The sequence below is a fragment of the Hyperoodon ampullatus genome (assembly GCF_949752795.1).
Source record: "Hyperoodon ampullatus genome assembly, chromosome: 14".
NCBI classification, from domain to species: domain Eukaryota; kingdom Metazoa; phylum Chordata; class Mammalia; order Artiodactyla; family Ziphiidae; genus Hyperoodon; species Hyperoodon ampullatus.
In genome coordinates this window covers 78,428,316-78,455,929 of record NC_136927.1, presented here as the reverse complement: position 1 = coordinate 78,455,929, position 27,614 = coordinate 78,428,316, and the positions used below count along the sequence as shown (strand labels likewise).

General features: G+C 46.8%; 1 protein-coding gene across 4 annotated transcripts in view; it reads left to right on the top strand.

Annotated features, from left to right (window-relative positions):
* The window catches only part of NFATC2 (nuclear factor of activated T cells 2), a gene marked incomplete at both ends in the record, with an annotated part of 155,212 nt that extends 140,214 nt beyond the window's left edge, over window positions 1-14,998 (top strand). For 2 of the 4 annotated variants that reach the window (XM_079719838.1, XM_079719836.1), the window contains one exon: window positions 14,943-14,998. In XM_079719838.1, the coding sequence (XP_079575964.1) occupies window positions 14,943-14,998 (56 nt within the window). Of the gene's footprint in view, window positions 1-7,338; window positions 7,383-14,942 lie in introns of those variants that run through there. The other 2 variants (XM_079719839.1, XM_079719837.1) reach the window with 1 other exon arrangement.
* Between the last annotated feature and the right edge of the window lie 12,616 nt (window positions 14,999-27,614).

Below are 27,614 nucleotides of genomic sequence, written 5' to 3'. Positions count from 1 at the left end.
CTGCAACTTAGTAGCTGTATAAGCTGGGTATGTTCCTTAATCTCTCTGTGCCTCAGTTTCATCATCTGTAAAATGGGGACAGTTAATACCTACTCTGTGGGATTACTGTGAGGATTAAATATATGTGAAGTGCTTTGTAGAAAGTGCCATATAAATTTATAAAATAATGGTAATTATTATTCTACTACATGTATCAGGACGTCTCATCTACAACTAATAGAACAGCTGGCCAGCAACCTTCCTACTAGAGTTTCAGACCAGCTCCTGGAGACCATCAAAAACCAGACTCAACTGGGCAAATTCTGGTTAAATCCAAATCCATTCGGAGTTTGTTTCATTCATTCATTCATTCAACCATCTCTCCAGGAAAATTAACTGAGTACCTACTATGTGCTGGGCTCTGTCCTGGGTGCTGGGGTCATGGCAGTGAATGAGAGAAGAGGTCCCTGCCCTCATGGGGTGATGACAACCCAATGAGGGGTTGATGTTTGCATGTCTTGAGCTTCAAGATACAGGGTCCTTATAGCCTGAGCCGTGCTAACTGCCCGCCCCAGAACCAGGATCCATCACCATGGTAACCATGTGCAAGGGAAAGGCGGGGTTCACCTTGATCCAGCTAATGCTAAGCTTCTGTGAACACTGGTGTGTGCCCACAGAACTGTCGGTGGCCATAAATGAGATGACATATGTGAAAGCTGTGGTCCTGCACAGAAGGTGCCACTAAATGTTGCTTCATCAGCCTGTGCACACGCGGTCCTTTAGAAAGTGTGGAGATGAATGTGGCCACCTGCCCCTTCCCCCCAAGGTCTTTCCAAGTGGCCAGGCTCCCCTGTCAATGCCTGGGGAGCAGCTCAAGCACCGCTCTCTCTTGGCCTTGATGGAGTCGTGTTGCACGTGGACTTGGAGTTCTGCATTGTGAAGTCTGATTTGAGTGGAGGGTGGGCCTGAGGGTGGATGCTGGCATGAAGGCCCCAAGAAGCTGTGCTGGGAGGTGGGGCCCGTCTCATGTTGCTGGACCAGAGCAGGATGAGTGCGTCTCCCTGGAGGCTGGCTTAGGGCAGGGGACCTCCTCCCACCCCTCAGGGCTTGGCACCTTCTTGGCTGCAGCTGATCTGCCCTCCTCCCAGTTAGCACCTAGGCTTCTTACTCGAAACGGGAGCCTCAGAACTGCCATGTTTACTCATCCTGAGAGCTGAGGACAGTTTGGGACGAGGTGCGGCATTTTTCTTGTAAGCCCCAAGGTCTTGCTGGTAAGATGTCGGCTGCTGGGGGCCGTGCAGGCCTGCTGCCAGGGCTGGCTTCCGGAGGCCTCTGGTTTGCAGAACGTTGGTGACTCAGAGGCTGTTGCGTGTGTCACTAGCCCAGTGCAGCCAGCACACTGTGTGGGGTGGCCTGGGAGGGGGCCCCCCCTTGGCAGGATGTAAAAATGCACCTCTAGGCGCTGGACTGACCTCAGACCCACCCACTCTGAAAATTCAGAAATAGCTTCCAAGGTGAAAGTGCTTTGGTGAGAGAAGGTGGCCTGGTCACCAGTCAATTCAGTGTGTTAACCACATGTTCTCTGTGGGGTGGACTAATACATACTAACAATGTTAATGGGAACAGCTGCTAACATGGGGGTTTTTTTTGGTTAACTTGGCATCGTTCCAACTGTATTGCATTGCCCAATGTCTTTCTGGGATGCACATTATTATTCCCATTTTACAGATGAGGACACTGAGGCCCAAGAAGTGAAACTATTGACTCACATTCCGTTAGTGAATGTGGGGTACTTACAATGTGTCGGACGCTGTTTACAGCACCTGTCATGTGTCTACTCATTGATTCCCTCTAAAGTTGTTAAGGACCGTCATTGCCCACTTTTTGCAGGGCAGGTTCAGAGGGGGTCAGGGCTTGCCTCAAATCCATGGCAGGGCATGGCAGGCTGGACTTGGAGCCCAGCCGTCTGGCTCCCACCTGTGTGTTTCCCTGTGGCTCTGCCCTGGTGTGAGCCCCTCACTGCTGTGCTCAGCCCCTGCACTGGGCCATCTGTGGCCACCACCCTCAGACACTTACCACCTTACCAGACACAGGAAGGCCGAATTTGTGAGGTCAGTGGAGGGCAGGGAAGGGAGAAGGGGCTGTTAGCCAGAGGATCCTGGGCAGCAGTTGAGGCTGGATGGCGGCAGAGAAGTGGGATTCGGATGCACAGCAGGGAGAGGGGGCTTTGCCGGCAGAGCCACATGGCATGAAGGTGTGTGTGTGTTTAGGGGTGTGGAGGACACTGGGGCCACAGCAGCGCCTGCTTCTTGTTCAAACCCTGCCTCGGAGTGTGACCTTGGGCAAATCACTTAACCTTGGCTGCTTCGCCAGCAGATGCCTGCCCTGTGAGCACACCTTGAGATATTAGGAACGGTCTTGGGTAGAGCAGCGCTTACAGGACTGTCTTCGCTCAGGCCGCCATAACAGAATTCCACTGACCGGGTGGCTTAAACAGCAGGAGTTATCCTCTCATAGTTCTGGAGGCCAGAAGTCTGAGATCAGGGTGCCCGTATGATCGGGTGCTGGTGAGCCTGCATGCCTTCTCGCTGGGCCCAATGAGTGAGCAAACAAGCTCTCTGGTCTTTCTTCTTACAGGGCACTGATCCCATCCTGAGGGCCCCATCCTCATGGTCTCATCTAACCTAAAACACCTCCCAAAGGCCCACCTCCAAATACCATCACACTGGGGCTTAGGGCTTCAACATGGCAATTTGCAGGACACAGTTCAGTCCACAGCAAGGACTGTAGAGGTGAAGGTTTGATCGAGGGGGGTGAGTCAGGAGTTAGGGTTCTGTCTGCATGTCCTGGGAGAGTTAAGGTATCTTAGGGACACCTGGTATAATGTCACACACACATAGTCCTTGCTGGTCACTCCAGGCGGCCTCTAAGTTGGCCATCTGTGCCGGGCCTGGGCCTGTGAATCTCACTTAGAGAAATTTAGGACTGGGTCTGGTCCCGGCTTGGACCTGGTGGAATTTCTTTCCAGGCAGCTAGTGACTTCTTGGGCCTGGAAGGGGGTGGGCTGGGGAGCCCAGGGGTCCCAGGTTTATCTCGCTGTCACTCAGGCGCTTGGCCCTGCACCGTTGTCCTCCGTCTCCCTCTGCAGGCTGGCGCAGGTGGGCTATGAGGTGGGTCCTGTAATTAGGGCTTGCCGAGTGCATGTGGGGACGGTCTGCAGGTCAGTCAGTTCTCACACCAGACTGGGCTGAGGGAGTCGAGAGGGAGACAGGACAAAATGCCTAAGACTGGGGGCAGCGTGAAGTGGGTCGGACTGCCTCCTTACGGCACGTGGGCTTATGTCGGGCTTTGGAAACATGTGGATGTATGTACGGGTACCCTTCTTGATTGCGGGGAGGGGGGTGGTGGTGCCGTGCTGTGAGCTGGTCGTGACATGTGGGAGGACATAGAATGATCTGGAAGGTGAATTTATGGAAGGGTGAGGTGCAGACTAGGCTAGAAGATTCCATAAATATCCAGCAAATCTGTTGCAAGCAGCAGGGGCTGTGCTGGTTTTCGAAGGAAAGTTCACTTGAGGCAGGCCTGGAGCTTTGGACCTCTTCTCAAAGGCCTCGGGGAACTTCTGTGAGATTCTGTGACATGAGGAAAGTAACTCAGGATGGAGATGTTTCTTCCTGCTCTGCACTTCCCCCCACAACCCACCTGGCATGTCTGACCCGCCTTCAGTTCTCTCTGCTGCATACACAAGGCTAAGGAAACACAAATGTCTTAACAGAAATGTTTGATTAATTCCTCCCACCTCCAAAGAGAAAGATGCTTTCCCAAACAATTAGGTATTTATTTTATCATCTCATTTGTGGTTGCAGGCTGAACTGAACTGTGGGTTTGGATCACTGTTTCTTTCCTGAATCTCAACTGGATGTAGTAACAAGTGCTTTTCTTTTTGCTTCTGTTTTACTTTTGAAAGGCAGCAGCTCATTTTGCAGTGCTTGCTTTGTGGCTCTCAGCAGAGCTTTGGGGCCGAGGCCGTGAGGAAGTTTCAGGAGGACCAGGGGGCAAGCCGTGGTTTGTTTAGAATGCTTTCCTGCCTGTGGTTGCTGCCTTAGAAGCCGTGTGGTTGCTTGATAGGAGAGGTGCCTCTTAGCTGCATGTAATCGGAAGAAATTCTGCTGAATTGGAGAAAAGGACCGGGCAGAGGAGCTCAGCTCAGGTCTGAGTTCATACAGTTGGCTAGTCCTCCCTCGCAGGGCAGCTTAGCTTAGAGAATGTCTGAGTTGTTTCTCCCTAGCTTGTAAGTTGATGTGTAATCATGGAAAAAGCGGAGGATGGAGAAGATGGTAGCGCATTCTACACAGGTTGGGAGGGACCCTGGTGTTTTCATTAAAGAACCATTAAACTGAACGTACCTTAGACCAGTCTAACCCCTATGATGCAGACGCACACAGGTTTTCTCCTCTGATGCCATCCCATTTAGAGATGTGCCTGTGCTCTCAGGAGGGTGGAAGCTAGTTGTAGGATTTATCAGGGTGACACATTGAGTATTTTCCTATTTTATCTTTTGACACCTTGCACTTTTGTGTTAATTATCCGTGTTGATTAATCAGTGAACATTCCCAATCCATATCCTAAATCATCACCTAATCTATGCAACTAGCAGGACAATTCACTGATTTATGGTGAGGATTGTAAAAATGTACCATCACTATATAGGTCTTCAGTGGTAGCCTCATAAAAGACCACAACAATGGGGCAGTGATTCTGGGACCAGAGGCCTCTCTCCCTGTCTTTGGGCGGGTTTCTAGGTGTCACCTAGGTAACATATCATAAGTCGAGATGCTGCCTTCTCTCTCGATGTCTACCTCCACATTACTAACAGCTGATCAACGGAACAGACTTCTTCTTTAAATATGTAGGGAAATAGCATTGTATTTATTCTTGGTTAGTGGAAGAGGATTGGATTGGACCGGTCTGTCTGCTTCCACATCTTCTCTCTCATTCTTCCGTCTTCTCTACGGGTCCGTATTGAAGAGTTAGTAAATATCTGTCCATGAATAAGCCAGCTACATCATCTCCTTCAATCCTGACAGCAGTCTCTCCAGGGAGGTATTCTGATCCCCGTTTTGTGGGGAAACTGAGGCTCAGAGAGAGGTCGTGAGACTTACACGGGTGTATTGACAGAGTGCTTTTGTGTTGAGCCCTTCTGATGCAAAACTGCATTTTAACTCAGCCCCCAGGGGAGCTTGATGATCTTACACATGTGGAAGCCCTGACCTGGGACTAGCACCCATCGAGCTGGGGCCATTCCTGGAAGGGTCACTCCATCTTTCTCTGCCTCAGTAACTTGACCTGAGAAATGGGCATCATGGCCCCAACCCCCAGAGATGGCTGTGAGGATTAAATAGGACACGTGAACAGCCCCCTACAGAGCGGGGTAAAGGTCTTAGTTGAATTTAAAACAGGCCCTTCCTCTGGTTCCTGGTACCTGCCTCCCACCAGGAAACAGACGATTAAAGTGTCTGCTTCATGACTAAACAGGAAGCTGCACCTCAAAAGTCTGCAGACAAACCTATCAGTTTGATGCTTTATAAACTCTCTGAACTCTTGACAAGGGGGCGGGCGCGGAGCCAGAGCACGCTTGGGCTTCCCGGGGAACGGCCCCTACTATTAAAAGCCTGGGGTTCCGCCTCGATTCAAAGGTGCTGCTCCAAGGGTGTGTGACCTTGGACACGTACATGGCACCTGGTCCCCACTAAGTGCTACTTGAATGCGTACAGAGGGATAAAGTGCAAACATCTTGGCTATTTTAGCACCTTGGAACTATTTTTTCCAGTGCAGTGAGGGGCTAGAGGCTGTTCGTTTCTGGATGTTATTTTGAGGGTAAATCCAGAAGCATTTGCATACGGAGGGGATGTGGGCTGTGACCAAGATTGACTTGAACCACCGGAAGAGGGGAGTGTGCGTTTCCTATGATTGGGGGGTGGGCAGGGCAGCAATGATTACGGCAATCGGGAGATTGGTTTGGACCATGTTAAGTTTGAGATGCCCGGCCAGTAGTTCGAGATCTAAGTCTGAAGTGCAGGGCTGAGGTCCAGGCTGAAAACATGAATTATTTGGCCACTGTCAGGATAGAGGCTTTTTTTTTTTTTAAGGCCCTGAGGGAGTGGTCGGACAATCCTCTGCTCTTGGGTTTGGAACCAGCCAGTGTGTCGTAGAGACAGGCAAGTGTAATGAGGGAGCTGCCTTCAGGCCACGGGCACCTGGATTTGCCAGTGGGCCTTTTTGCTTCAAGAGATGGCCTGAAATGCATGGTCCAGACCGTGTGCAGAGCTACTACTGAGGAGGTGGTTATTTTGTCCTGGGCGGCAGCAGCCCGTGACTAACCCCATCCAGTCCCAATCAGACCAACCCTACTGGAGCCCAACATGTGGGAGTCTAGGCCTGCAGCTGAAGAACTGCAGAAAAGATCTCATTATTGGGTGTTCTCTGCCTTGAAGATGGGAGTTCAGAGAGCTCATGCCTTTTGAGAGACTATTCTGGTTTACCTAAGGATGCAAGTATAGCAACATCCAGCAAAAGGTGGGATGACTCCCTGCAAGAAATTAATCCCAGAAAGTATTTCTACATCAAGCACTCAAAACGGACTCTGGCCTTCTAATTTGGCCATTGAAAAGGGATTGAGAAAGGAAAAGGGATTATTTAAAATTGAAGAGAAAATGTGATATAATTGAATGCCTGTAAAATATATAGCTCCTGTCTCCTTTCTAAGCGCCTTCAGTGCTCTGGGCAGGGGCTATAAAAATAGTAACTTGCCAACCAGAGAAAAACAGGAAGAAAGTGTACGGTCTTATGAATTTGCATGCCCACTGAGGTTGTATCACTCATAAGAAGGAAGCAGGGGTCAAATGAGGGAGAATTACATTTGAGTAGCTCCATCATGAAATTCTGATTTTCTGATGTGCTCTGCCACAGATGCCAGTGTTATCTCCTTAGTTGGCCATGATTTGAAACTACATGACATGCCAGCAACCGAGCCATTTCGTCTTGCTTTAAAAAAAAAAAAAACCCACCATAATCTTGCTGATGAACTTTGATTTCAGAGATCCCTATATCTTTGTACAGAGGCCCTCATCTCAGTGATTATTACCCTGATTTGGGGTTAATTCTGGCACAAATGTTAAGACGATATAGAATTGGGGCTTAAACTACAGCCAGAGGGTTGAGTTCTATCCTGGGCTCTCAGCGGCCCTGGGTGAAGAGCTACTCATTTAAATGGATGGTATTAGCAGGAGTTGGAAGCATAAGAGGTCGAAGGTGATTTTTTTTTTTCTTCTCAAAAATGGTTTTGCAAATCTTTTTCAGAGCTGATAGACACACACCTTAGCTGGATACAAAACATATTATGAAACAGAATGACTGTGATCTTTGATCCAAGAAATCAAAGTTAAAGGTAATTGATATCTTCTGCCTTTCCTTTTGTTTTCCAGCTGTGTGTTTCCTTAACTTGAATTTTTTTTTTTTTTGAGTAACAGAAGACTTCACAACCTGAAGGCCCTCTCTCATTTTCCAACATTTCCTACTCTTAAGGGCTAGACCCTACCACACTGTAAGGGGGAACCCCCAGGGGACATACCTGAGATTCTCAGAGGCTGGAGGTCGGGGTGGGGCGTAGGGGTGGCCATGAGGCTCTGGGGATCTGCATGCTCTCCCAGTGGCCCCATCACCCTCTTCCAGGGAGAAGGCAGCAGCGCCAGGTTCCAGCCTTTGGCAGCTCTGCTCTGCCCTGAGCCAGCTCCCTTTTGGTTTTGCACACTTTGCTTGGTGTTTCCAGTTAAGGAAGGCTCTCCGTCAACGGCAGGGCGGCCTGCACTGGGGAACGAGAGAGGGGCAGGTGATTCAGGAACCTCTGGGAGTGCCCTGTGCTTAGGTAATTTCCAGTCTTGATCTCATCAACTCAAACCTCCACCGCCCCCCACCCCCGGCCCCGGGGCCGCCTTGTGCACTTTGGAAGGGGTTAACCTCGCCCCGTGCTTTCTGGATGTGAAACCAGGCTCTGGACCTGGGCTAGAGCTGGGTGTGGTTTTCCCACTGTGCTCAGTGAGGCCTCTGGCCTTAGCTGTAGATCCCCTCCATCGACTTTGGGTCCTGGGCCTGCGCAGAAGAGCCTGGGAACCAATGCAGACTTGACTGTGCAGGGAGCCGGAGGCTTGGGGTAGAGAGGCCACGTGGGATGGTGAGGATGTCGCTTTACCTTTCTGTGCCTCAGCTGTTTAGATGCCACTGCTGTTATTTAATTCTCTGCACAACGATTGGAATCAGGTAGCACGTGCAGTGACCAGCATGTGGTGAGCGCTTGCCAGAAATCATCCAGCATCAGTATTGCTGGCTTATGTGCCTCCTGATGTCCCACTGGGCCTTGGCTTTCGGATTGTCTGTCTGTCGGTGAAAGTGGGTTTGCTACATCATAGGCCAGACCCTGAGTTCTCTGCAGCAGCACAGTGATGGCTCACTCTGAAAACCCAGTTAGTTAGAACAATCATCAGCTTTCACGTCCCTTAGCACACACAGGTGAGGGAGCTGACGTCCCAAACCTGGTTTCCCAGAGGGTGGGGCCCACGGAGAAGTACCAAAACTTCCCCACAGCAGCATGAACCTTAGCAGGGGGAGGGTTTCCCTGGCACATTCTCCACCAGTGACTCTCAGACACCATCAACAGGCAAAAGGCAACAGTAACACTCAGCGAAACTTGGCTGGATATACCCACCCGGAGCCAGAGTCCCTCCCGAGAACTTTGCATCCGGCGAATCAGGATGACAAAAATGCAGCTGAAATATCAGCGCTGAGACTCAGCCACTTAGTCAAAGGGCCTTTTTAATGCGCTTCTTCCCTCCCTGATGTTAGGACTTGGCAACGCTCTGACCTTGCAGGGGCCTGTGAACTCTGGCAAGCTGGCTCTGATCTGCCTGGCCTCAGAGGGGATTTACCATCATGTAACGCTTCAGACCCCACCCACAGCTTTGGGCTACAGGCCTATCAAGGCGTTTTTGTCCTTTTCACTGAGCCGCTAAAGTCTGGCCCTTCTAGAAAGCTCTTCTTCAGTTCCCAAGTGCCCCCAGAGCGTGTGGGGAAGGCTGGGAGGGGAGAAAAGGCTGGGGAGTCGCTTAGCAAGTGAAAGCATTGTGATACCCAAGTCACAGGGGAAGCCAAGGCCAATGGCCACCTTTCCTTCTTAGCTCCTTTCCACGTGCTTGTGGGGAAGACAGGCCTGGTGCCCAGGGCACAGAGTTTCAGCCCTGGAGTTCACTCTTGGCCTGCAGAGTAGCTTTCCCTGAGAGCAGTTAGGACACAATGTAGAAGCATCCAGAGAACACTTCACATGCTTTCCGGTTCAGCCACCCTAGTGTCTAGCCACCTCTTGCCCCGGCACAGGTCCCAGGAGTGACCGGAGCAAGGCAGCGCAGGAGAAGGGTGGTGGGTGGGACTTGCGCCTGTGTTAACTCTCAGATTCTTTCTTTTGGCCTCCAGAACACTGCCTCCCTGGTTCAGGAGCGACTCTCTGGCCGACCCCAGGCTCTCGAGGGCCCTCACACAGTCTAACCAGACTTCAGAAAGCAAGCTTGAGGTTTGGGAGAGAAATAAGATGGGGCCCGTCCTCTCCTTCCTGTTGCTTCTTTCTCAGGGGATTAAGTTCCAAAGTCAGCAGTTATAGAAAGCCTAGAATAGTCAAAATTCCCTGGAAAGTCTTAAATTGTACCTCAGGTCTATCTGTGTGGGCTTCTGTGTGTAACCCTGAGTGGCCATTCTTCTGCAAACTGAGCTTTGGGAACCTCCGAGCTCGGCTAAAAGAAGTCAGCACGCAGGTGTCCGGGCCCGCAAGTGAACCAGAAAATTCCTGGGGCAGAGTGGGATGCTAGCAGAAATCAGTTTTCAGAAATTTACCACTAATCAACCCAGAGTTGTTGGATGAACAATAAAAGTAAAAGGCACTGGCTTCCCCGGATTGCCATCCCCGAAAAGTAGGTGAAGAAAACACACTTTGCTTTCTTTTTCTTCTTTGCCATTGGTGTATATACTAGAAACTGGCAAACCATATCTCAGGCCAAATGTGGCCCCTGGCCTGTTTTGTTAAACAAAGTTTTATTGGCACACAGCCATGCCCATTTGCTCACATATTGTCTGTGGCTGCTTTCATGTTTAAAAAAAAAAAGCAGAGTTGAGTAAGGGGCTATATAGCTCACAAAGCTGAAAATATTTTTATCTGGCCCTTTATAGAAAAAGTTTGTTGACCCCGGTATATTCTCTCTTTATGTCTGTAGCCATTTTTATTAGAATTGTTATTGCTTTGTAACACCTCTTTATATATGAATGACCTTTGTCATGTATACTGAATATACTACAGATTTCTTTTTTGGAGTTTTAAAGAAAAATGTATAATTTTTATATACTTACATGCATCTGTCTTTTCTTTCTTTCTGGTTTCAGCCTTAGGTGTCAGGCTTAGAAATCACCCTGAGGCTGTAGCCATGTTCAACATCTGTGTTTTCATCACGGTGTCTCTCTGTAAGGGTAACAAAAGGTCGGGGGTGCTTGTGGCAGACTGAACACCACTGGCCTCAATTCTGTTCCAAGAAAGTGTTGCTCAGTGACCACCTTAACCACTCAGCACACACAGCCTTCTCTGCTCGTTAACTTCGCAGAGGCTGCTCTGGCCTTTTCCTGACACACAAAAGACACTGAGGATTCCGGGGACCCAGAAGAAAGGTGATGGCTAGCAAACCTCATAGCACAATCTCTTTACCTATATGGTGGAGCCATATAAATGTACAGGTTAATAAAATGGGGCTATGGGTTCAAATCCTGATCCCTCCACTTCACCTGCTGTGCCAAGTGACTGCCTGTCTCTCTTTCTCCATCTATAAAACGAGGATGACTGTATTACTAGGTTTGGTGTGAGAAGGAACTCAGTGCTTGGCTCAGCACCTGGCACATCGTTATCCCTGAAAAAATGTGAATGGCTTATATTCTTTTGTGGAGAAAAAGCTCCAGGCAAACAACAGACCAAAAACTCGTTTGTCAATTGGATAACAGAAAAATCAGCTTCCCTAAACTAAGTGACCTAGGCTGATGGTGTGGGATCCTCGTGGTGGGCTAAGATGCATACATTAGGTACCTGCTGTATGCATGCTGCTATGCATGGTACAGTGGGCATACAAGCGACTCAAATAACATGGCACGGGGGGGCAAGCAAAGCATTTTGAGAACTCAGTGTTTGCTTCTGGAGGGAGTCAGGACCCCATGTAGGAATGTGAGAAGGCTTCCGGGAAAAAGGTGATACTCAGGAAAGGGGACAGGAGGGAAGGCAGGACTTGGACAAGAGAGGAACCATTTGGAGAACTGCCCATGGCCCGATTTGGAAAGAGGTGGGAGAAGAGGTGCAGAAATTGGCATAGGATAGATGCTCAAAGCATTTATCGGATGAATGAAATACTGATGGCAGTGACCCAGAAGGGCGGGTTTCAACACTCAGACCTGAGAGTCAGACCTGGGGCCAAATCCCAGAGCAGACAGTGTGACCTGAGGCTACTTAGTCCCTTGCTAAGCTTCTGCCTTCTCAGTAATACATGTTATTGAGCGCTTCCTCTGTACCAAGGCACTCTTCAAAAGCCAGGGATACGGTGGGGGAACAAGAAAACTAAAGCACTAGAACAGTGAACTGCCAGGAACCGGTATATGAAGGAGATAAGGAGACCAAGCACAACTGGGTGGCGGCAGGTGGCACTGCTGACTGTCCCCAGAGCCTGGGGCCAAGGAGACTTTTTGAGCAGAGCCTCGAATGAAGTGAGGAAGAAAAGCATTAGAAGAGGCGAGGGGACCAGCTAGGGCAGAGGCTTGGAGGCATGAGTGCGGCCTGGGGAGCACGAAGAACGGAAACCAGTGTGTTTGGCTGCAGCGGGGGAGGGGGAAGGGGGAGGGCAGTAGGAGGCGAGGTCACAGTGGGAACCAGATCAGGGGCAAGACAAGCCCAGAGCAGGGTTTTTGGATAAAGGAGACCTTAAGCACGTAGCGGGCCAGAGTGAGGAAGTGAGACTAAAGGTGTGACAGAGAGGAGGTGACAGGGCTGCTGAATGGGCAGACCACCTTTCCTTCCCACGGAGAGGTTCCATGGTGACATCGGGAAGTTGATTCACAGAAAGGGCAGCACGATGCCCCCGTCTGCCTTCCGCCCAAAGACGCGAGGCTGCAGAGGCGGGACCTCTCGAGTCGGGGTGAAGGGATCGGGCAGAGACCCTTTCGGGGAACTTGGAGCCCACGTTTGCAGACCCATGTGGCTGCACTGCTGTGGCCGCCACCCAGCTGGCGCTTCTGCCCTAGAGCTTTCTCCTCATCCACGGCCAGGGGCACGGGCTCTGAGGTTTCAGAAAGAAAAGGTTCCTCTCCCCCAGAGAGGTTGCAGCGGGCGCGAGTGGGCCTCGCTTTGGGACCCGACTGGGCGGGCGGCCGGCCGCCGCCGTACCCCAACCGCGAGGGGGTCCGATGCAGAGCGTTCCCCGAGTTTTCTAGGTTCGACTGTGGCTTTCAGAAAGCCAGGGTGGTTTCCATCCAAAGGGAGGGGGAAGCTAGACCGTCTCCCACCCAGCCCCTAACCTGGCCCCGAGCTCCGAGAAGGGAAACAACCCTTTGGCGAGGGCGGTGGTGCCAGTGGCTCTGCCCAGCAGTTATTTTTAGAAAGCCGAGGCCGTGGAACGTTTCCACTGAGGATTGACTCCTCTCGTTTCCTAGGTTGAGAAAACAGGAAACCCTTCAGAATCCGGGCTTTGAAAAGCTTCGCGTGAAGCCGCACCGACCCCGCCTCCCCCTGGCCACGTGCTCTCACTCCTGCCTGGCTGTCCTCACTGAGGGCGCCCCGGCCGCCCAGCCCTGCACACTTCCCAGAGGCCGGGGCTGCAGAGGCAAGGGGGTCGTGCTTCCTCCAGCTCCGGAGTCAGCTGGTATCTGCTACACAGTCAGGGCCCAGTTAGAGCTGGTTAGCCGAACACACGAATTCACCCCCAGAATTCCTGTCAGTGGATCCACTCCCGCACTTTGGAGCCGGCTGTTACTCTGATACATACATTCTCATCCATTAACAGCCAGAGATACTGCGTCATGTGCTCGTACATATATACATAGGCACATACCTCTCTCTGAACCGACATCTGCTCTACGCCGGGGACTGTGATAATTTTCTCACTGTGTCATCTCATCTAAGCTCCTCAACAACTGTAGAAGGAAGGTCATATTTTTATACACAGTTTACAGATAGGGAAACTGAGGCACAGAGCAGTTACATCACTAGGGCGAGGCTCAGCGAGCAAGGAAGCAGCAGAGGTGGGATTCCAGCCCCGGCCACCTGGCTCCAGAACCTGAACTCTCGAGCTCCCCTTGCACCTGCTTTCAGCACACACCTGAAGAACAGTGAGCGATGCCTGATTGGTTTCTGCCACAAAACAGAGCCCACTGGTGTAAAGCACTAGGTTTAGAGTCCAACACAAAGCGTGGGGTATCACTACCCATCACACAACTGACAGCTACACAACACCGGTTACTTGGCCTCCTGCTAGGAGCTTGTATGTACATTAATGCCCAGCATCCTCTCAACAGCCCCCAAAGGTACACACGATGATGATTCTCACTCTACAAATGAGAAAGCCGAGGCACAGAGGGGTAAAGTCACACGGCCCGTTTAGTGAGGGAGCCAGGAGTCAAACCTAGCTTATCCAGCTCCAGAGCAGTGTGTTTTTTCTCTCTTCTTATTCTGGGAGTTGCGGACTCATCCAAGCAGGGGTTTTCCAGGGAAAAGCACCCTGGACCTAGGAGAGCTCAGGGTGGAGGGAGTCTGAGCACATCAACAGTTAACCCTCACTGCTCATCTTCCATCTCTGTAACTTTAGGATAAGGCTGAGATGAGAAAACAGAGGAGGAGGGGCTGTGGGAAGAATTTAGTGCCAGCACCAGGAGAGGGGAGATTCATCTACCTTTTATGGGACCCCAGAGGTGTCTGCCTCCTTTTCTGCTCCCGGGCCCAGTTCACACAATCCAGCTGTAAAACTGAAAGTGCACACACACACTTTAGGGCAGGTGCACACCCCTGCCTGGTGTCTGGGCTGCCTTTGAAGGCAACTTTTCCCTAAGAACATTGAAGGAAGCCTTTTTGCAAGAGCCACTATTCTAAGACTTTACTGCCTTGATCCTAGGACCTGGTGCCTCAGATAAGTGGCCAGAATGGGAGAGAAGAGCTAGCTCCTTGATGCCACTGGCTGGCATTGCATTCTTGGATCCCTGCTAAATTCCATGCAGCTTTCTGGGGCAGGGGGTAATGGAACACTCCAGAGCCCCTTGAGGACACCTGGTACTTGAGGAGACTCAGAGTGTGATCCTTCACTAGTGAGGAGGGGGGTGGAATTCCTGGTTGTGCTGAAAGGGATGAAGATTTTGTTTACATTGATGGCTAGTCTTTGTGGTGGCCCCACCCACTCCCTTTTAAAGGCCCCTCTTAAGAGTCGTAAGTTTTGTGGGTCAAGGAACTGTGTTTTAGTCCTGGAGCGGGTATTTTCTGGATGTTGTAATAACAGACAGAGTTTGGTATACGGTAGAGCGCCTCAAGTGCATTCAATAACAAGGAGAAAGTGTTCCTTAAATCATGCCCTGTGGCCCAGCTCCGTTTCTGCCACAGCAATTTTTAAAAGTTACCATTTGGGCAATTTTCACTAACAAACTCGTAACACAAAATAGCATCATGGGGGGTGAGGAGGAATCATGATGTGGGAAGGCATTTCTTATGTTAAAGATCGTCAAAGGTATTACTGCAAAGACAAAAACATGTTTTAAAAAACAGCCCGGTTGTATTAGGTTCTAGAAAGCTAACCTGATCCCTGTTTTGGGTGCCCTCTCACTCGCCCTTACTCTCTCTCTCTCTTCTTTCGTAGTTAATGAAATTATCAGGAAGGAGTTTTCAGGACCTCCTGCCCAAAATCAGACGTAGAAGAAAGCCATTAGCAAGACACCGTCCACGTTGCTAACGCCGGAGCCTCCCACCGTCCTCCCCGGTACCCACCCCACCCGGAGGCTGAGCGCGGGACCACGTGCCGGCCGAAAGCTAACCCTCCATTCCAGAGCTCGCCTCCTCTCTGTGCATTCTGAGTCTTCTAAATCCCAAAGAGCGTCTCGGTTGACTTCCAGGTGTCCCCTCCAGACCTTAAGTGCCTGCTGACCCCACATACATCCTGAAACAGACCGCCCACTGGAATGCGCCTGAGAGCTGAGAGCCTGCAGCCGGGGACTCGGGGGACGGAAGATGGGGATGCAGTTAAACCCCAGCCCTTGCCTTCACTTTTTTGGGTCACAGATACAGCTCTTGTACCTTTTGAAGGAAAGGAGCTCTCCAACAGAGCAACCAAAGGAACGTGACCCAGCTTACAGGCTGAAGAAAAACAAAGAAGCCGTCCCATCTTCCCTAGGGATTGCCTGTCCACACCAGGGATGGGCCAGAGCTCAAGCTTGATTTTTCAATGTTCTGCTTCTGAATCAAAAACAGTCTGGCTCATACAAGATCACCTGTTAAAGCTTCTCGGCGTTATGACATGTGTACACTTTTGTTTCTTCTCCGCTTTCAAAAAGCTGGCCGGGGTGGCAGTGGGGGCCTCTTGGCTAGCTGCCCTTACCCCCTGCAGCACGCGGTCACGGACTAGAGGAGGTCCGGGTGAGCACGCATCCGCTGCAGCCGGACAAGCTTCGCGGCTTTTTGATGTTCCCGCTTTCTTTCCTCTAACAGCCCAAGTGCTTTTCCAGAAAGTACAGTAGTTAAGAAAAATCTCAAGCCTGTGCATTGAATTTTGAGAAGGAACGGCAGAAGGGCTAAAGCAACCAAAAAAGAAACAAGAAAAAAGTGCAGGTATTTTTGTTAAGTAAAACGGTTGCAGAGTATGGCAGCTGGCAGGCCTAAGTGCTTTGGTGGGTGGGCGCCCCCATGATAGGGGAAAAAGGCTGAATTCCCTCTCTGGCCTAGACTCAAAGTGGGATACTCAAGCTCACGATTTGGCCCCAAAGTTCACTGGTTATTTTTAACTGAACCCATTGAAACCCACCCCCCGCCCCAGTCCCAAAGACGCCTCTGCATGAGCTGCTTCATCCAGCACAAATGTGATCTGAATAGAAGCAGATCCTCTCCCACACAGCCCTTAGTTTGAATGCGCTCTGCTCAGACCACTCGTATGGAGTGTGCAACTGAGCTCCGAGTGTTTCTCTCCTCTGGGTGCACCCACAGGCTGCCAAAGTCTTCCTCCTTTGGGGCAATTTTTGCAGACAAAACCGTCCAAGTTCTTGGCAGGTGAGCTTTAAATCACACAGATGTGTTTGTTGACATTCATTGCAGACACCCCAGGACAAACTGGGGATTCCTTTTCGGCCATTTAATTGCTTCCCTGTACTCAAACACAGAGTGTAAATATTCCTGGCACTCTTCAAAAGGCTGTACTCAGGCCTTCTGCCTAGCAGAGTTGATTGAAAAAAATCACTCTACGAAGAGAATCGTGGCAGTTAAGGGCCCACTGTGGGTTTTCTAAGTCCTGGCTTTGTCATCAAAACCTTTCTGAGAGCTGGGCCAGGAACTCCAGACCTGTGACCCCAGCCTGGTGTGTTTGGGGCTCCAGAGAGAGGACAGAATGCAGCACATGTCTGTACCCTTTTGGTCAGGACCTAGCATTTCTTCCCTCCCACCCCGCCAAGGACAGGGGACTTTTCCACCCACCCCAAGCAGAGTTTAGCAAAATTCTTTTCAACAAATAGAATGCCAGTAAGAAGTTGACCGCCATCGCAAAGCTTCTGGGATGCAAAATTCTTCCTCAATAAAGCGTTCCTCATCTAAGCAGCTTTACCTAGAGAACTTTCTCTCCAGCAATATTGAGTTCACGGGGGAAGGGTTCAAGCGTTTGGTTTGCGATTTGTTGTCACTTGACCTGGCTGGGAGCCATTTTTTGCACATGAGGGAATTTGGCCTTTCCTCAGTTATCTGAATGTTTTACCCAAGTGCCTTCCTGCTATTGTAGCAGTCGCTCAGCTGCATTGTGCATGGGGTGAAAAAGGACTAATGCGTTTTCCATCACTATTCTAACCATGTTAGTGCAAAGGGCCTCCTAGTAGTTCAAATTCTTGTATGTATAGATGTACGCGTGTGTGTGTATAAGACACTCACGAACTCTTTTTCTAAGACATCCTAGCTGGGTATTATAGGAAGCACTTTCATAAACAACTATACCAAATAGCAAAGGAAAGAAACAAAACATTAGTTTTGAGACATAAACAGGCAAGAGAATGTGTAGTAAGACTCGACAGCAGTCAAGAAAGTTTTGTCAGATACAGATGCCAGGAGGAGGTTTTGCCAAGAGTAGACTGCTCATGAAATATTTTCAGTATGGGAAGAGGCAGTAGGTCCTCGAAGAGAAAGAAAAAGGATGTCTAAACCGTCAAGATGGGCGTGTTGCACGTGTGTTAGAAGGATCTGTTAGGTGGAGGTTTGTACTTGCTACAACCAAGGTAATGTAAATATATAGCACTTCCAACAGCAATCTGCCCTGTTGCTGAATGTAGTATATTTCCAAAGTTTGAGTCTTCCTGTATTGTACAAAAATACTGCTGCTTGATAATATATAATAGCAACTCAAATTAATGAGTATGGTATTAAATTTTATTTTCTTATCTGTATTTTTATGCTTTTTATCCTCAAAATATCGCATCCTTGTTGGAATTAGAAAATATTTATAAGTGGTCAGAAATCTTTTTCAAGTGTCTCTTTTTACGTATACGTTGAGGATTTTTTTCTCCCTAAGAGAAGGGGTGTATTCTTGAAGATTTGTTCATTGTTCCAGGAAAAAAAAACAAAACCCAAAACAAAAGCCCACCTCAGAGCCTGTTAGTCACCTGTCTGCTAGAAGAAACCATCTCCAGAGAAAGGAAGAAGGAAGCACCTGTTTGTTGCTTGAGGATGCTGCTGACTTCAGCTCTGAGCCTCCATCTTGTCACTGAGAACTGGAAATTGTTTAGCTCCCTCCAATAAGGGACCTAGTAGGTGATTTTGATGTAACAAAACTGCCTGTGTTGTAATGGGGAGTCTAAAAAAGACACAGGAGTAACTCTAGGGGAGTTCCTAGAACAGAAGTGCGGGCTAATGTTTACAGAGCTAACTGAATCCTGGTAGATAAACCCCCGTACACGTTACCCAAAGGACATCCAGAGTTTTCCAGCAAAGACACAGACTAGATGAATCAAGTCGATTCTTTCTAAGAACTGGGAAGCACTGATGTAGCCTTTCTTGTTTACATCCAGTGGCCAAGCCATCCCTCTCAGGAAGCCAGCCTTGGCCAGTGCGGGAGCTGTCCTGTGTAGACAGATCGGAAGCTGATGTGTTCTCATTTCTCACTCTGGACTAAAGGGGAGGCTTGAGTTTATTTTCACGTCAAACCCTTTCCAAGACCTTCTTATTTGTTCAGAATTGAAAGAATGTCAGGGGTCTGGTTAACAACTTTGTTTGCTTTACGTTTACAAGTGGCACAGGGGTTGTGACATTCTTGACGAGTCGGGGTAAACCTTCCTGAACTCACTTCTGGAGGGCCAGGCCCTTAGCAGCTACCCAACATATCTTAACCTTGGATCTCCCAAGCTTGGGTCTCGGGCATTAAATCTCATGGAGCCAAACCAGCCAATGCAAGTGGTTTTCCTGCATTCCAGCTAAATGCTTATGAAAAAGAAGCATCACATTAAACTGATCACAAACATCAATTTCTCTCAGCTTTCATGAGTGCCTTGAGTTATAGCCAGCATCACTGTCTTAACTCAGTTTGTTTAGAAACAAATGTTTCGGGTGATTGTTGAGCTAGCAGTGGCTCCATAAGCCAGCCCTTCTGAAAGTGAACTGCCGTGTTGGGTGCTGGAAGAAAGGTTTAAGACCCTGCCTTTATGCAGCTGTTGGCCAATTAGAATAAACTCCACCTGCCTAGTTCAGGCTTTGGATGCAAATGATGCTGTTCTATTAGCAGGTACTTTGAGCACTCTGATTGGCCCGAACGGATGGATGCTGTGGTTGGGACAAGCTTAGCATCCTGACACACCTTGTCAAAGAAACTCACTCGCCCCTGTTGCCTCTACAGCCCTCAGAGGGGAGAAAATGTTGAGAATGTCCTCACTAATTCTCCAACAAATAGAAGTCTCTCCCACGGGGTGGTACTGGAAGGCTTAGGTTTTGAAAATCTTGACTGTTAAAAGGAGTTTGAATACATCACATTCCTATGCAAAACGTTTTTAACCTTCAGTTTAATGTAGTTTATTTTTGCTATATGTAAAGTATTTTTATACGGCTTGTATCATGATAGTTTAGCAATAAAACAGTTGAAAGCAATGGCTACTTTGGGCGTATCTTTTCTTCTCTAGAGATGCTGTTCAAATACCCCTTTACATTTTGAGTTCGTACTTCAAGGACCATTTTTTGTGTGCACATCCACGTGTGGGTTTACCGATCCTCTCAGCCCTATGAGGTCGGCACTATCCAGTTTACATCTAACCTCCGATATTTGCATCTTACCTCAGAAGCCCAAGGTGACAGAGTCATGAGCTCAACCTGGATTTGTCTGATTCTCTCTCTGCTCCCTCCACCGCAGCTCCGCTATAATCTGTGTCTCTAGGCCTCTTTAGAAGTAACATCCAGGTAAACAGATTTATAATGTCCACCTTGGGTCTGCTTGCAGAGGGTCCCAGAGCATTTACAGGCAACTGGGCTGAGCAAAACAGTCACTTGCAGAGCAAAACAGTCTTCTGCTTGAATATCTTACAAAATTCCAAAGTTCCCTCCAAATTATCTTTTACCATCAAAACCCGCAAACAGAATTAGATATTATAAATACTAGAATTTTCCAGCTGGCTTCCTCCTTATAACAGCTTTTTCTCCTATAGCTAAAGCATCTACGAGGTTTGGAAAAAAATTCTATTTAAAGTCTTAATGTAATACGGTTCAACTGTCATCCCACTCTTCAGCGCTACCCTTAAACCCTAGGGAAGCAGGGTCTCAGCCCCAGGCCCTGTACTTCAGGGACCACTTCACCCCAACATAACTCTACACTGAGGATACCTTCTTGGGGATTTCCCAAGCCCCCTTCCAGTGCCTGGAACCAGCAGTACCATGTGGGGTAGGGTGTCCCAAGCATATCAGGGTCCTGTATGAGTTCTGGCTTGAGATGCCCCTGGTCCCCCTCAGATGGGGCCAGCTCGTTCCCATTTATTTCCTTTGGGGCACAAGGTCAACAGGACACAAGATGCCCCAAAGAGCTCCAGTACCTGCACCTATTAGGGTCCTGGCCAGTTGCCAGAAGAGCTTCCTGGTGAGCAGATTGCTCCTAATGGCCAGCACAAGCTTTTTATTTTTTGTGGGATCGGGTGAGATTGGGCCACCAGAATGGTGCTGAAACATTGATTTGAGGATGACTCAAATCGCTTATAAAGACAGGAGCCCCACAAAAAATATTTCCCCAAGCCCGCCTGCCCACCCACCCACCCTAGGGGCAACGCTGCCCCTCATGATTTTTTGCTCTAGATGTACACAACCAGTTCTCTTTAAGTTCACTCGTTTTCTGAAAACCTTATGTTGCTTTTCCCAAATAGAACCCAGAATCATCTTAAGCAGAAAACTAAATACAAATATAAAAATATACAGATAAAACTCTATAGCCATTAAAAAAATAAGTCTGTGTCCTACATTTGTGTGAGCTACACTTGGTACATACCACAAAATTCAGCCTGGGCCTCAGTTTCCCCAAATGTAAAATGAAGATAATAGTCCCCACCTCACAGTCAGTACGTGCTTAATAAATGTTAGCTAGCAATACAACCTCCCATCATTTAACTAATAGATTTAAGATTCACCCAAGGCTGGACCTCATTTTCCCAATATCTGGAAGGAAGCATTCAGAGCTTTGACAACAGGTCTTGAATTTTTCTAACTAGATAATTAACTAGCTACCTAATTAGTTAACTGGATAGTTAAAGCCCCAAACATGAGCTTATCCCATTTTCAAATACTGAAATGAAAAGGAAACACACACTGGGGCGTCCAGCCTCTCCTTCTTGGGGAGACTTTGCAAGTCTGTCAATGTCCCTTGCTACCTGCAGCAGCATGGCGTACTTTTGTACCAAGGAGCAGATATATAACACTGGCTTAGTAACAAGCGGGAAATTAAGAAGTTACAAGGCTTCCAGGAGCAAACAAAATGCTGACTCCTACACAGGCTTTTCAGGTTCATAAATGGAAAGGAAACTGGTTTCTTGGCAAGAGCAGGTTGAATATGAAATAATCCCATGAAGGAGGCACAGACCCCAGGGACCATTAAGGAATGAAAGCAAAGTCATTTCTTTTGTCTGAGGAGCTCTGGGAGCTGTGATGAGCTGCACCAAGCTTTCTCCAAAAAGGGCTTCCACTCTAAACTGTCTCTGCCTTCACCCTCCCAGTAAAAAGTCAGCAGTCCAGCTTGGTAAATGGCCCAATGTGGAGTTATCACCAAAGAGATGGAAACCCCTGCCCAATCCCAGGATTTCCAGGAATTCTTGGTTTACTAGAAATTTTAAACTCAAATTCTGCACTGAACTCCAGACACAAAGCACTTTGACAACTGGATCTTAGCTTTTTTTTTTTTTTTTTTTTTTTTTAAGCAGGGAGGGAGCAGCTCAGGGCTTTCTATGAGCTACTGATGGGGCCTCCCAAGAAAGACCCCCAGATCACATGGCTGCTGATCAAGAGCCCTCTGTAATTAATACCATCAGGACAGCTCTTGAGGAAAAGCATTCATAGGACGATCCTGGCACCAGATTTTAAGTACACCTTCTCATGCACACTCCAGTCTCATGCACCTGCCTGTGTGACATCTCCACTCTGATAACCAGGAGGCATCTCTAGCTCAACATGCCCCCGATCTTCCTAATTTCCAATCTCCTCTTCCCACCCACAACCCTCTAGTACACCCTGTCCTCCCCATCAGTTTACGGCAACACCATCTAAGCAGCTGCACAGTCAAAAACCTGGGAGCGACCCTGGATCCCTCACTGTCCCCGGGCCCCACACATCAGCAACGTTTGGTGGATCCATCTCTGAAATCACACCTTTTTGCTTCACGCAAAAAGGCCGACAGAGCGGCCCCTTGACTGTCCTGGTTCACGCCTACCCTCACTGCCTGCACAGTGGGCAGAACATACCACACCCGCTCTTAAGGCCTTCCAATAACTGCCCTTTGCATTTACTTTTTTTTTCCCCAAATTTATCAAAGTATGATCGACAAAGTGTGTATATTTAAGATATACAACGTAGTATCTTGATATATGTTAAAAATTGTGAATTGGTTACCAAAATTAAGTTTTTTTTTTTTTGCAGTACACAGGCCTCTCACTGTTGTGGCCTCTCCCGTTGCGGAGCACAGGCTCCGGACGCGCAGGCTCAGCGGCCATGGCTCACGGGCCCAGCCGCTCCGCGTCATGTGGGATCTTCCCAGACCAGGGCACGAACCCGTGTCCCCTGCATTGGCAGGCGGACTCTCAACCACTGTGCCACCAGGGAAGCCCCAAAATTAAGCTCTTTAATGCACACATCACCTCACACAGTTACCTTTTTTTTTTGGTGGTAAGGACCTTTGAGATCTACACTCTTAGCAAGTTTCAAGTATACTTTTATTAACTCTAGTCACCATGATGTACATGCAGCTTCCAAAACTTATTGATCTCAGAAGTTAAAGTTTGCCCCCTTTGACAGAATCTCCCTGATTCCACAACCCCCATCCACGGTAACCACTATTTTACTCTGATACAGTAAGTCCCCTACATACGAATGAGTTCCATTCTGAACGTGCATTCGTTAAGTCCCATTTGTTCATAAGTCTAACAAAGTTAGCCTAGGTACCCAACTAACACAATTGGTTATATTGTACTGTATTGTAATAGGTTTATAATACTTTTCACACAAATAATAAATTAAAAAAACAAAAAATAAAACATTTTTAATCTTACAGTACAGCACCTTGAAAAGTACAGGAGTATAATACAACAGCTGATGCTTCTTAGCAGTACCAGCTACATCACTGCTGCTTTCACGTTTGCTTCCAGACATCCTGGGCTTGAAATAAATATACTGTACTACTGTACTGTATACAATAAAGTACACAAAAGCACAACTACCTGTAGAGGATGCACGCACGTGAAAATGTACACCAGACATGTGAACTAACTTAATGTGACTGGACACGTGAACGCATGTTTGCATCTTTGAAAGTTCACATCTTGAAGGTTCATATGTAGGGGATTTACTGGACTATGAGTTCAACTTTTTTCAGTTCCACATTTAAGTGGGATCATACAGTATTTGTCTCTGTTTGGTGTATTTCACTTAGCATAATGCCCTCCAGTTTCATCCGTGTTGTCTCAAACAGCGGGATGTCCTTCTTATGGCTGAATAATATTCCATTTTGTGTGTGTGTGTGTGTACATATATATATGCCACATCTTCTTTATTCATTCACCCATTGACAGATACTTAGGTTGCTTCCATATCTTGGCTATTGTGAATAATGCTGCAATGAGTGTGGGAGTACAGATCTCTTCAAGATCCTGTTTTCAATTCCTTTGGATATATACCCAAAAGTGGGATAGATGGACCATGTGGTAGTTTATCTTTACTTTTTTGAGGAACCTCCATACTGTTTTCCATAGTGGCTGTACCAATTTACCTTCCCATCAACAGTGTATAGCGGTTCCCTTTTTATTTTTATTTTTTTTTAGGGGTTCCCTTTTCTCTACATCCTCACCAACACTTACTTTGACATTTTGATAATGGCAATCCTAACAGCTGTGAGGTGATATCCCATTGTGGTTTTCATTTGCATTTCCCTGATGATTAGTGATGCCGAGCATTTTTTCATATACCTGTTGGTCATTTGTATGTCTTCTTTGGAAAATTCAGTTTTGATATACAAAACTCTGAAGATTCCACCAAAAAGCTATTAGAACAAATTCAGTAAAGTTGTAGGATACAAAAATCAATAAACAAAAATCAGTTGCATTTCTGTATACTAACAAACTATCTGAAAGAGAAATTAATCCCATTTATAATAAAGAGGAATAAATTTAACTAAGGAGGTGAAAGATCTGTACACTGAAAACTGTAAGTTATCGATGAAAGAAACTGAAGATGACACAAATATATGGAAAGATATCCTGTGTCCATTCCACTCAAAGCAATCTGCAGATTCAATGCAAACCCTATCAAAGTTCCAATGGTATTTTTCCACAGTGATAGAATAAACAATCCTAAAATTTGTATAGAACCACAAAAGATCCCAGATAACCAAAGCAATCTTGAGCAAGAAGAACAAAGCCAGAGGCATCACACTTCCTGATTTTAAATTACATTACAAAGCCATAGTAATAAAAAAAAAAAAAGTATGGTACTGGCATAAAAACAGACACAGATCAATGGAACAGAACAGAGCAGTGCTCAACATCACTAATTATCAGGGAAATGCAAATCAAAATCACAATGGGATATCACTTCATACCTGTTACGATGGCCATTATCAAAAAGTCAAAGATGTTAGGTATTGGTCAGGATGTGTAGAAAAGGGAACCCTTATACACTGTTGGTGGGAATGTAAATTGGTAAAATCACTATGGAAAACAGTATGAAGGTTTCTCAAAAAAATTAAAGATTGGATTGGAAGAGTTAATATTGTTAAAATACTACCCAAAGAAATCTACAGATTTAATGTGATCCCTATCAAATTATCCATGACATTTTTCACAGAACAAGAACAAATAATCCTAAAATTTATATGGAGCCATAGAAGATCCAGAATTGCCAAAGCAATACTGAGGAAAGAGAACAAAGCAGGAGGCATAACCCTCCCAGACTTCAGACAATTCTACAAAACTACAGTAATCAAAATGGCATGATAATGGCACAAAAACAGACATATGGATCAATGGAACAGAATAGAGGGCCCAGAAATAAACCCACACACCTACGGTAAATTAATCTTCAACAAAGGAGGCAAGAATATACAATGGGAAAAAGAGTCTCTTTAGCAAGGGGTGTTGGGAAAGTTGGACAGCTGCATGTAAATCAATGAACTTAGAACACACCCTCACACCATACACAAAAATAAACTCAAAATGGCTTAAAGACTTACATAAGACATGACACCATAAAACGCCTAGAAGAGAACATAGGCAAAACGTTCTCTGACATAAATCATACCAATGTTTTCTTAGATCAGTCTCCCAAGGCAACAGAAATAAAAGCAAAAATAAACAAATGGGACCTAATCAAACTTACAAGTTTTTGCACAACAAAGGAAACCATAAACAAAATGAAAAAACGACCTACAGAATGGGAGAAAATATTTGCAAATGATGCAACCGACAAGGGATTAATCTCCAAAATATAAACAGTTCATACAACTCAACAACAAAAAACAAACCCAACTGAAAAATGGGCAGAACTAAATAGACATTTTTCCAAAGAAACCATACAGATGACAAATAGGCAGATGAAAAAATGCTCAACAGCACTAATTATCAGAGAAATGCAAATCAAAACTACAATGAGGTACCATCTCACCCTGGTCAGAATGGCCATCATCAAAAAAATCTACATAAATCCTGGAGAGGATGTGGAGAAAAGGGAACCTTCCTACACTGTTGGTGGGAATGTAAGTTGGTACAGTCACTATGGAAAACAGTATGGCTGTTCCTCAAGAAACTAAAAATAGAGTTGCCATATGATCCAGCAATCCTATTCCTAGGCATATATCCAGAAAAACTATAATTCAAAAAGATACATGCACCCCTCTGTTCATAGCGGCATTATTTGCAATTGCCAAGACACGGAAACAACCTAAGTGTCCACCAACAGATGAATAAAGAAGATGTGATACATATAAACAATGGAGTATTACTCAGTCATAAAAAAGAACGAAATAATGCATCCATCTGCAGCAACATGGATGGACCTAGAGATTATCATACTAAGTCAGAAAGATAAAGACAAATATCATATGGTATCACTTATATGTGGAATCTAAAATATGACACAAATGAACTTATCTACAAAACAGAAGCAGACTCACAGACACAGAGAACAGACTTGTGGTTGCCAAGAGGGAGGGAGGGAGGGAGGGAGCCGGAGGGGTGGAGTGGGAGTTTGGGGTTAGCAGATGCAAACTATTATATACAGAATGGATAAATAGCAAGGTCCTACTGTATAGCACAGGGAACTATATTCAATATCCTGTGATAAACCATAATGGAAAAGAATATGAAAAAGAATATATATATGTATAACTGAATCACTTTGCTGTACAGCAGAAATTAACACAACATTGTAAATCAACTGTACTTCAATAAAAAAAATTAAAGATAGAAACTACCATATGATCCAGTCATCCCACTTTTGGGTATATATCCAAAGGAAATAAAAACAGAATCCCAAAGATAGATCTGCACTCCCATATTCCCTACTGTGGCATTTATTCACAATAGTCAGATAGGGAAACAATCTAAGTATCTGTCAATGGATAAAGATGTGGTAGGTATATGTAGAAACACACACACACACGTATGTATACAAACATATATGTATATATACATATACACACAATGAAATATCATTCAGCCATGAGAAAGAAAGATATACTGCTCTTTGTGACAACACAGATGAAACTAAAGGACATTATGTTAAGTGAAATACGCCAGACACAGAGACACAAATACTGCATGGTTTCACTTATATGTGGAATCTAGGAAAGAACATAAAGTCAAACTCATAGAAACAGAAAAAAGTGGTTTCTGGGGGCTGGGCAAAATATGGAGAGGTTGGTAAAAGGGTACAAAGTTTCAGCTGTAAGATAAATAAATAAGTTCTGAGGATCTGATGTAGAACATGGTGACTATAATTGATATTGCTATTGTGTAATTGAAATTTGCTAACAGTACAATTTGAAGGTTTTCACACTCAGAAAAAAGATCAATATGTGAAGTAATGGATGTGTTAATTAATTAGATGGGGGAAATCCTTTCACAGTTTTTAATCAACTCATCATGATGTACACTTTAAATACCTTACAACTTCATTTGTCACACCTCAATAAAGCTGAAAAAGAAATCAATGTTCTGTGGGAGAATGATGGTAGAAGCCTCCTATTCTGCCATCTTGCTGGTATCACTTTAATTTCAAAAAAACAGGTAGGGGCTTCCCTGGTGGCACAGTGGTTGAGAGTCCGCCTGCCGATGCAGGGGACACGGGTTCGTGCCCCGGTCCGGGAAGATCCCACAGGCCGTGGATCGGCTGGGCCCGTGAGCCATGGCCACTGAGCCTGCGCGTCCGGAGCCTGTGCTCCACAAACGGGAGAGGCCACAACAGTGAGAGGCCCGTGTACCGCAAAAACAAACAAAACCAGGCAGTTTAATCACTCAGGTCTGAGACAGTGCGAGAGCCTCAGTAACCCACCAGCTACAGGACTGAGACCTTCCCTTTGCATTTAGAATGATCCAGATGTCTGCCAAGCCTTCGACAATCCTCC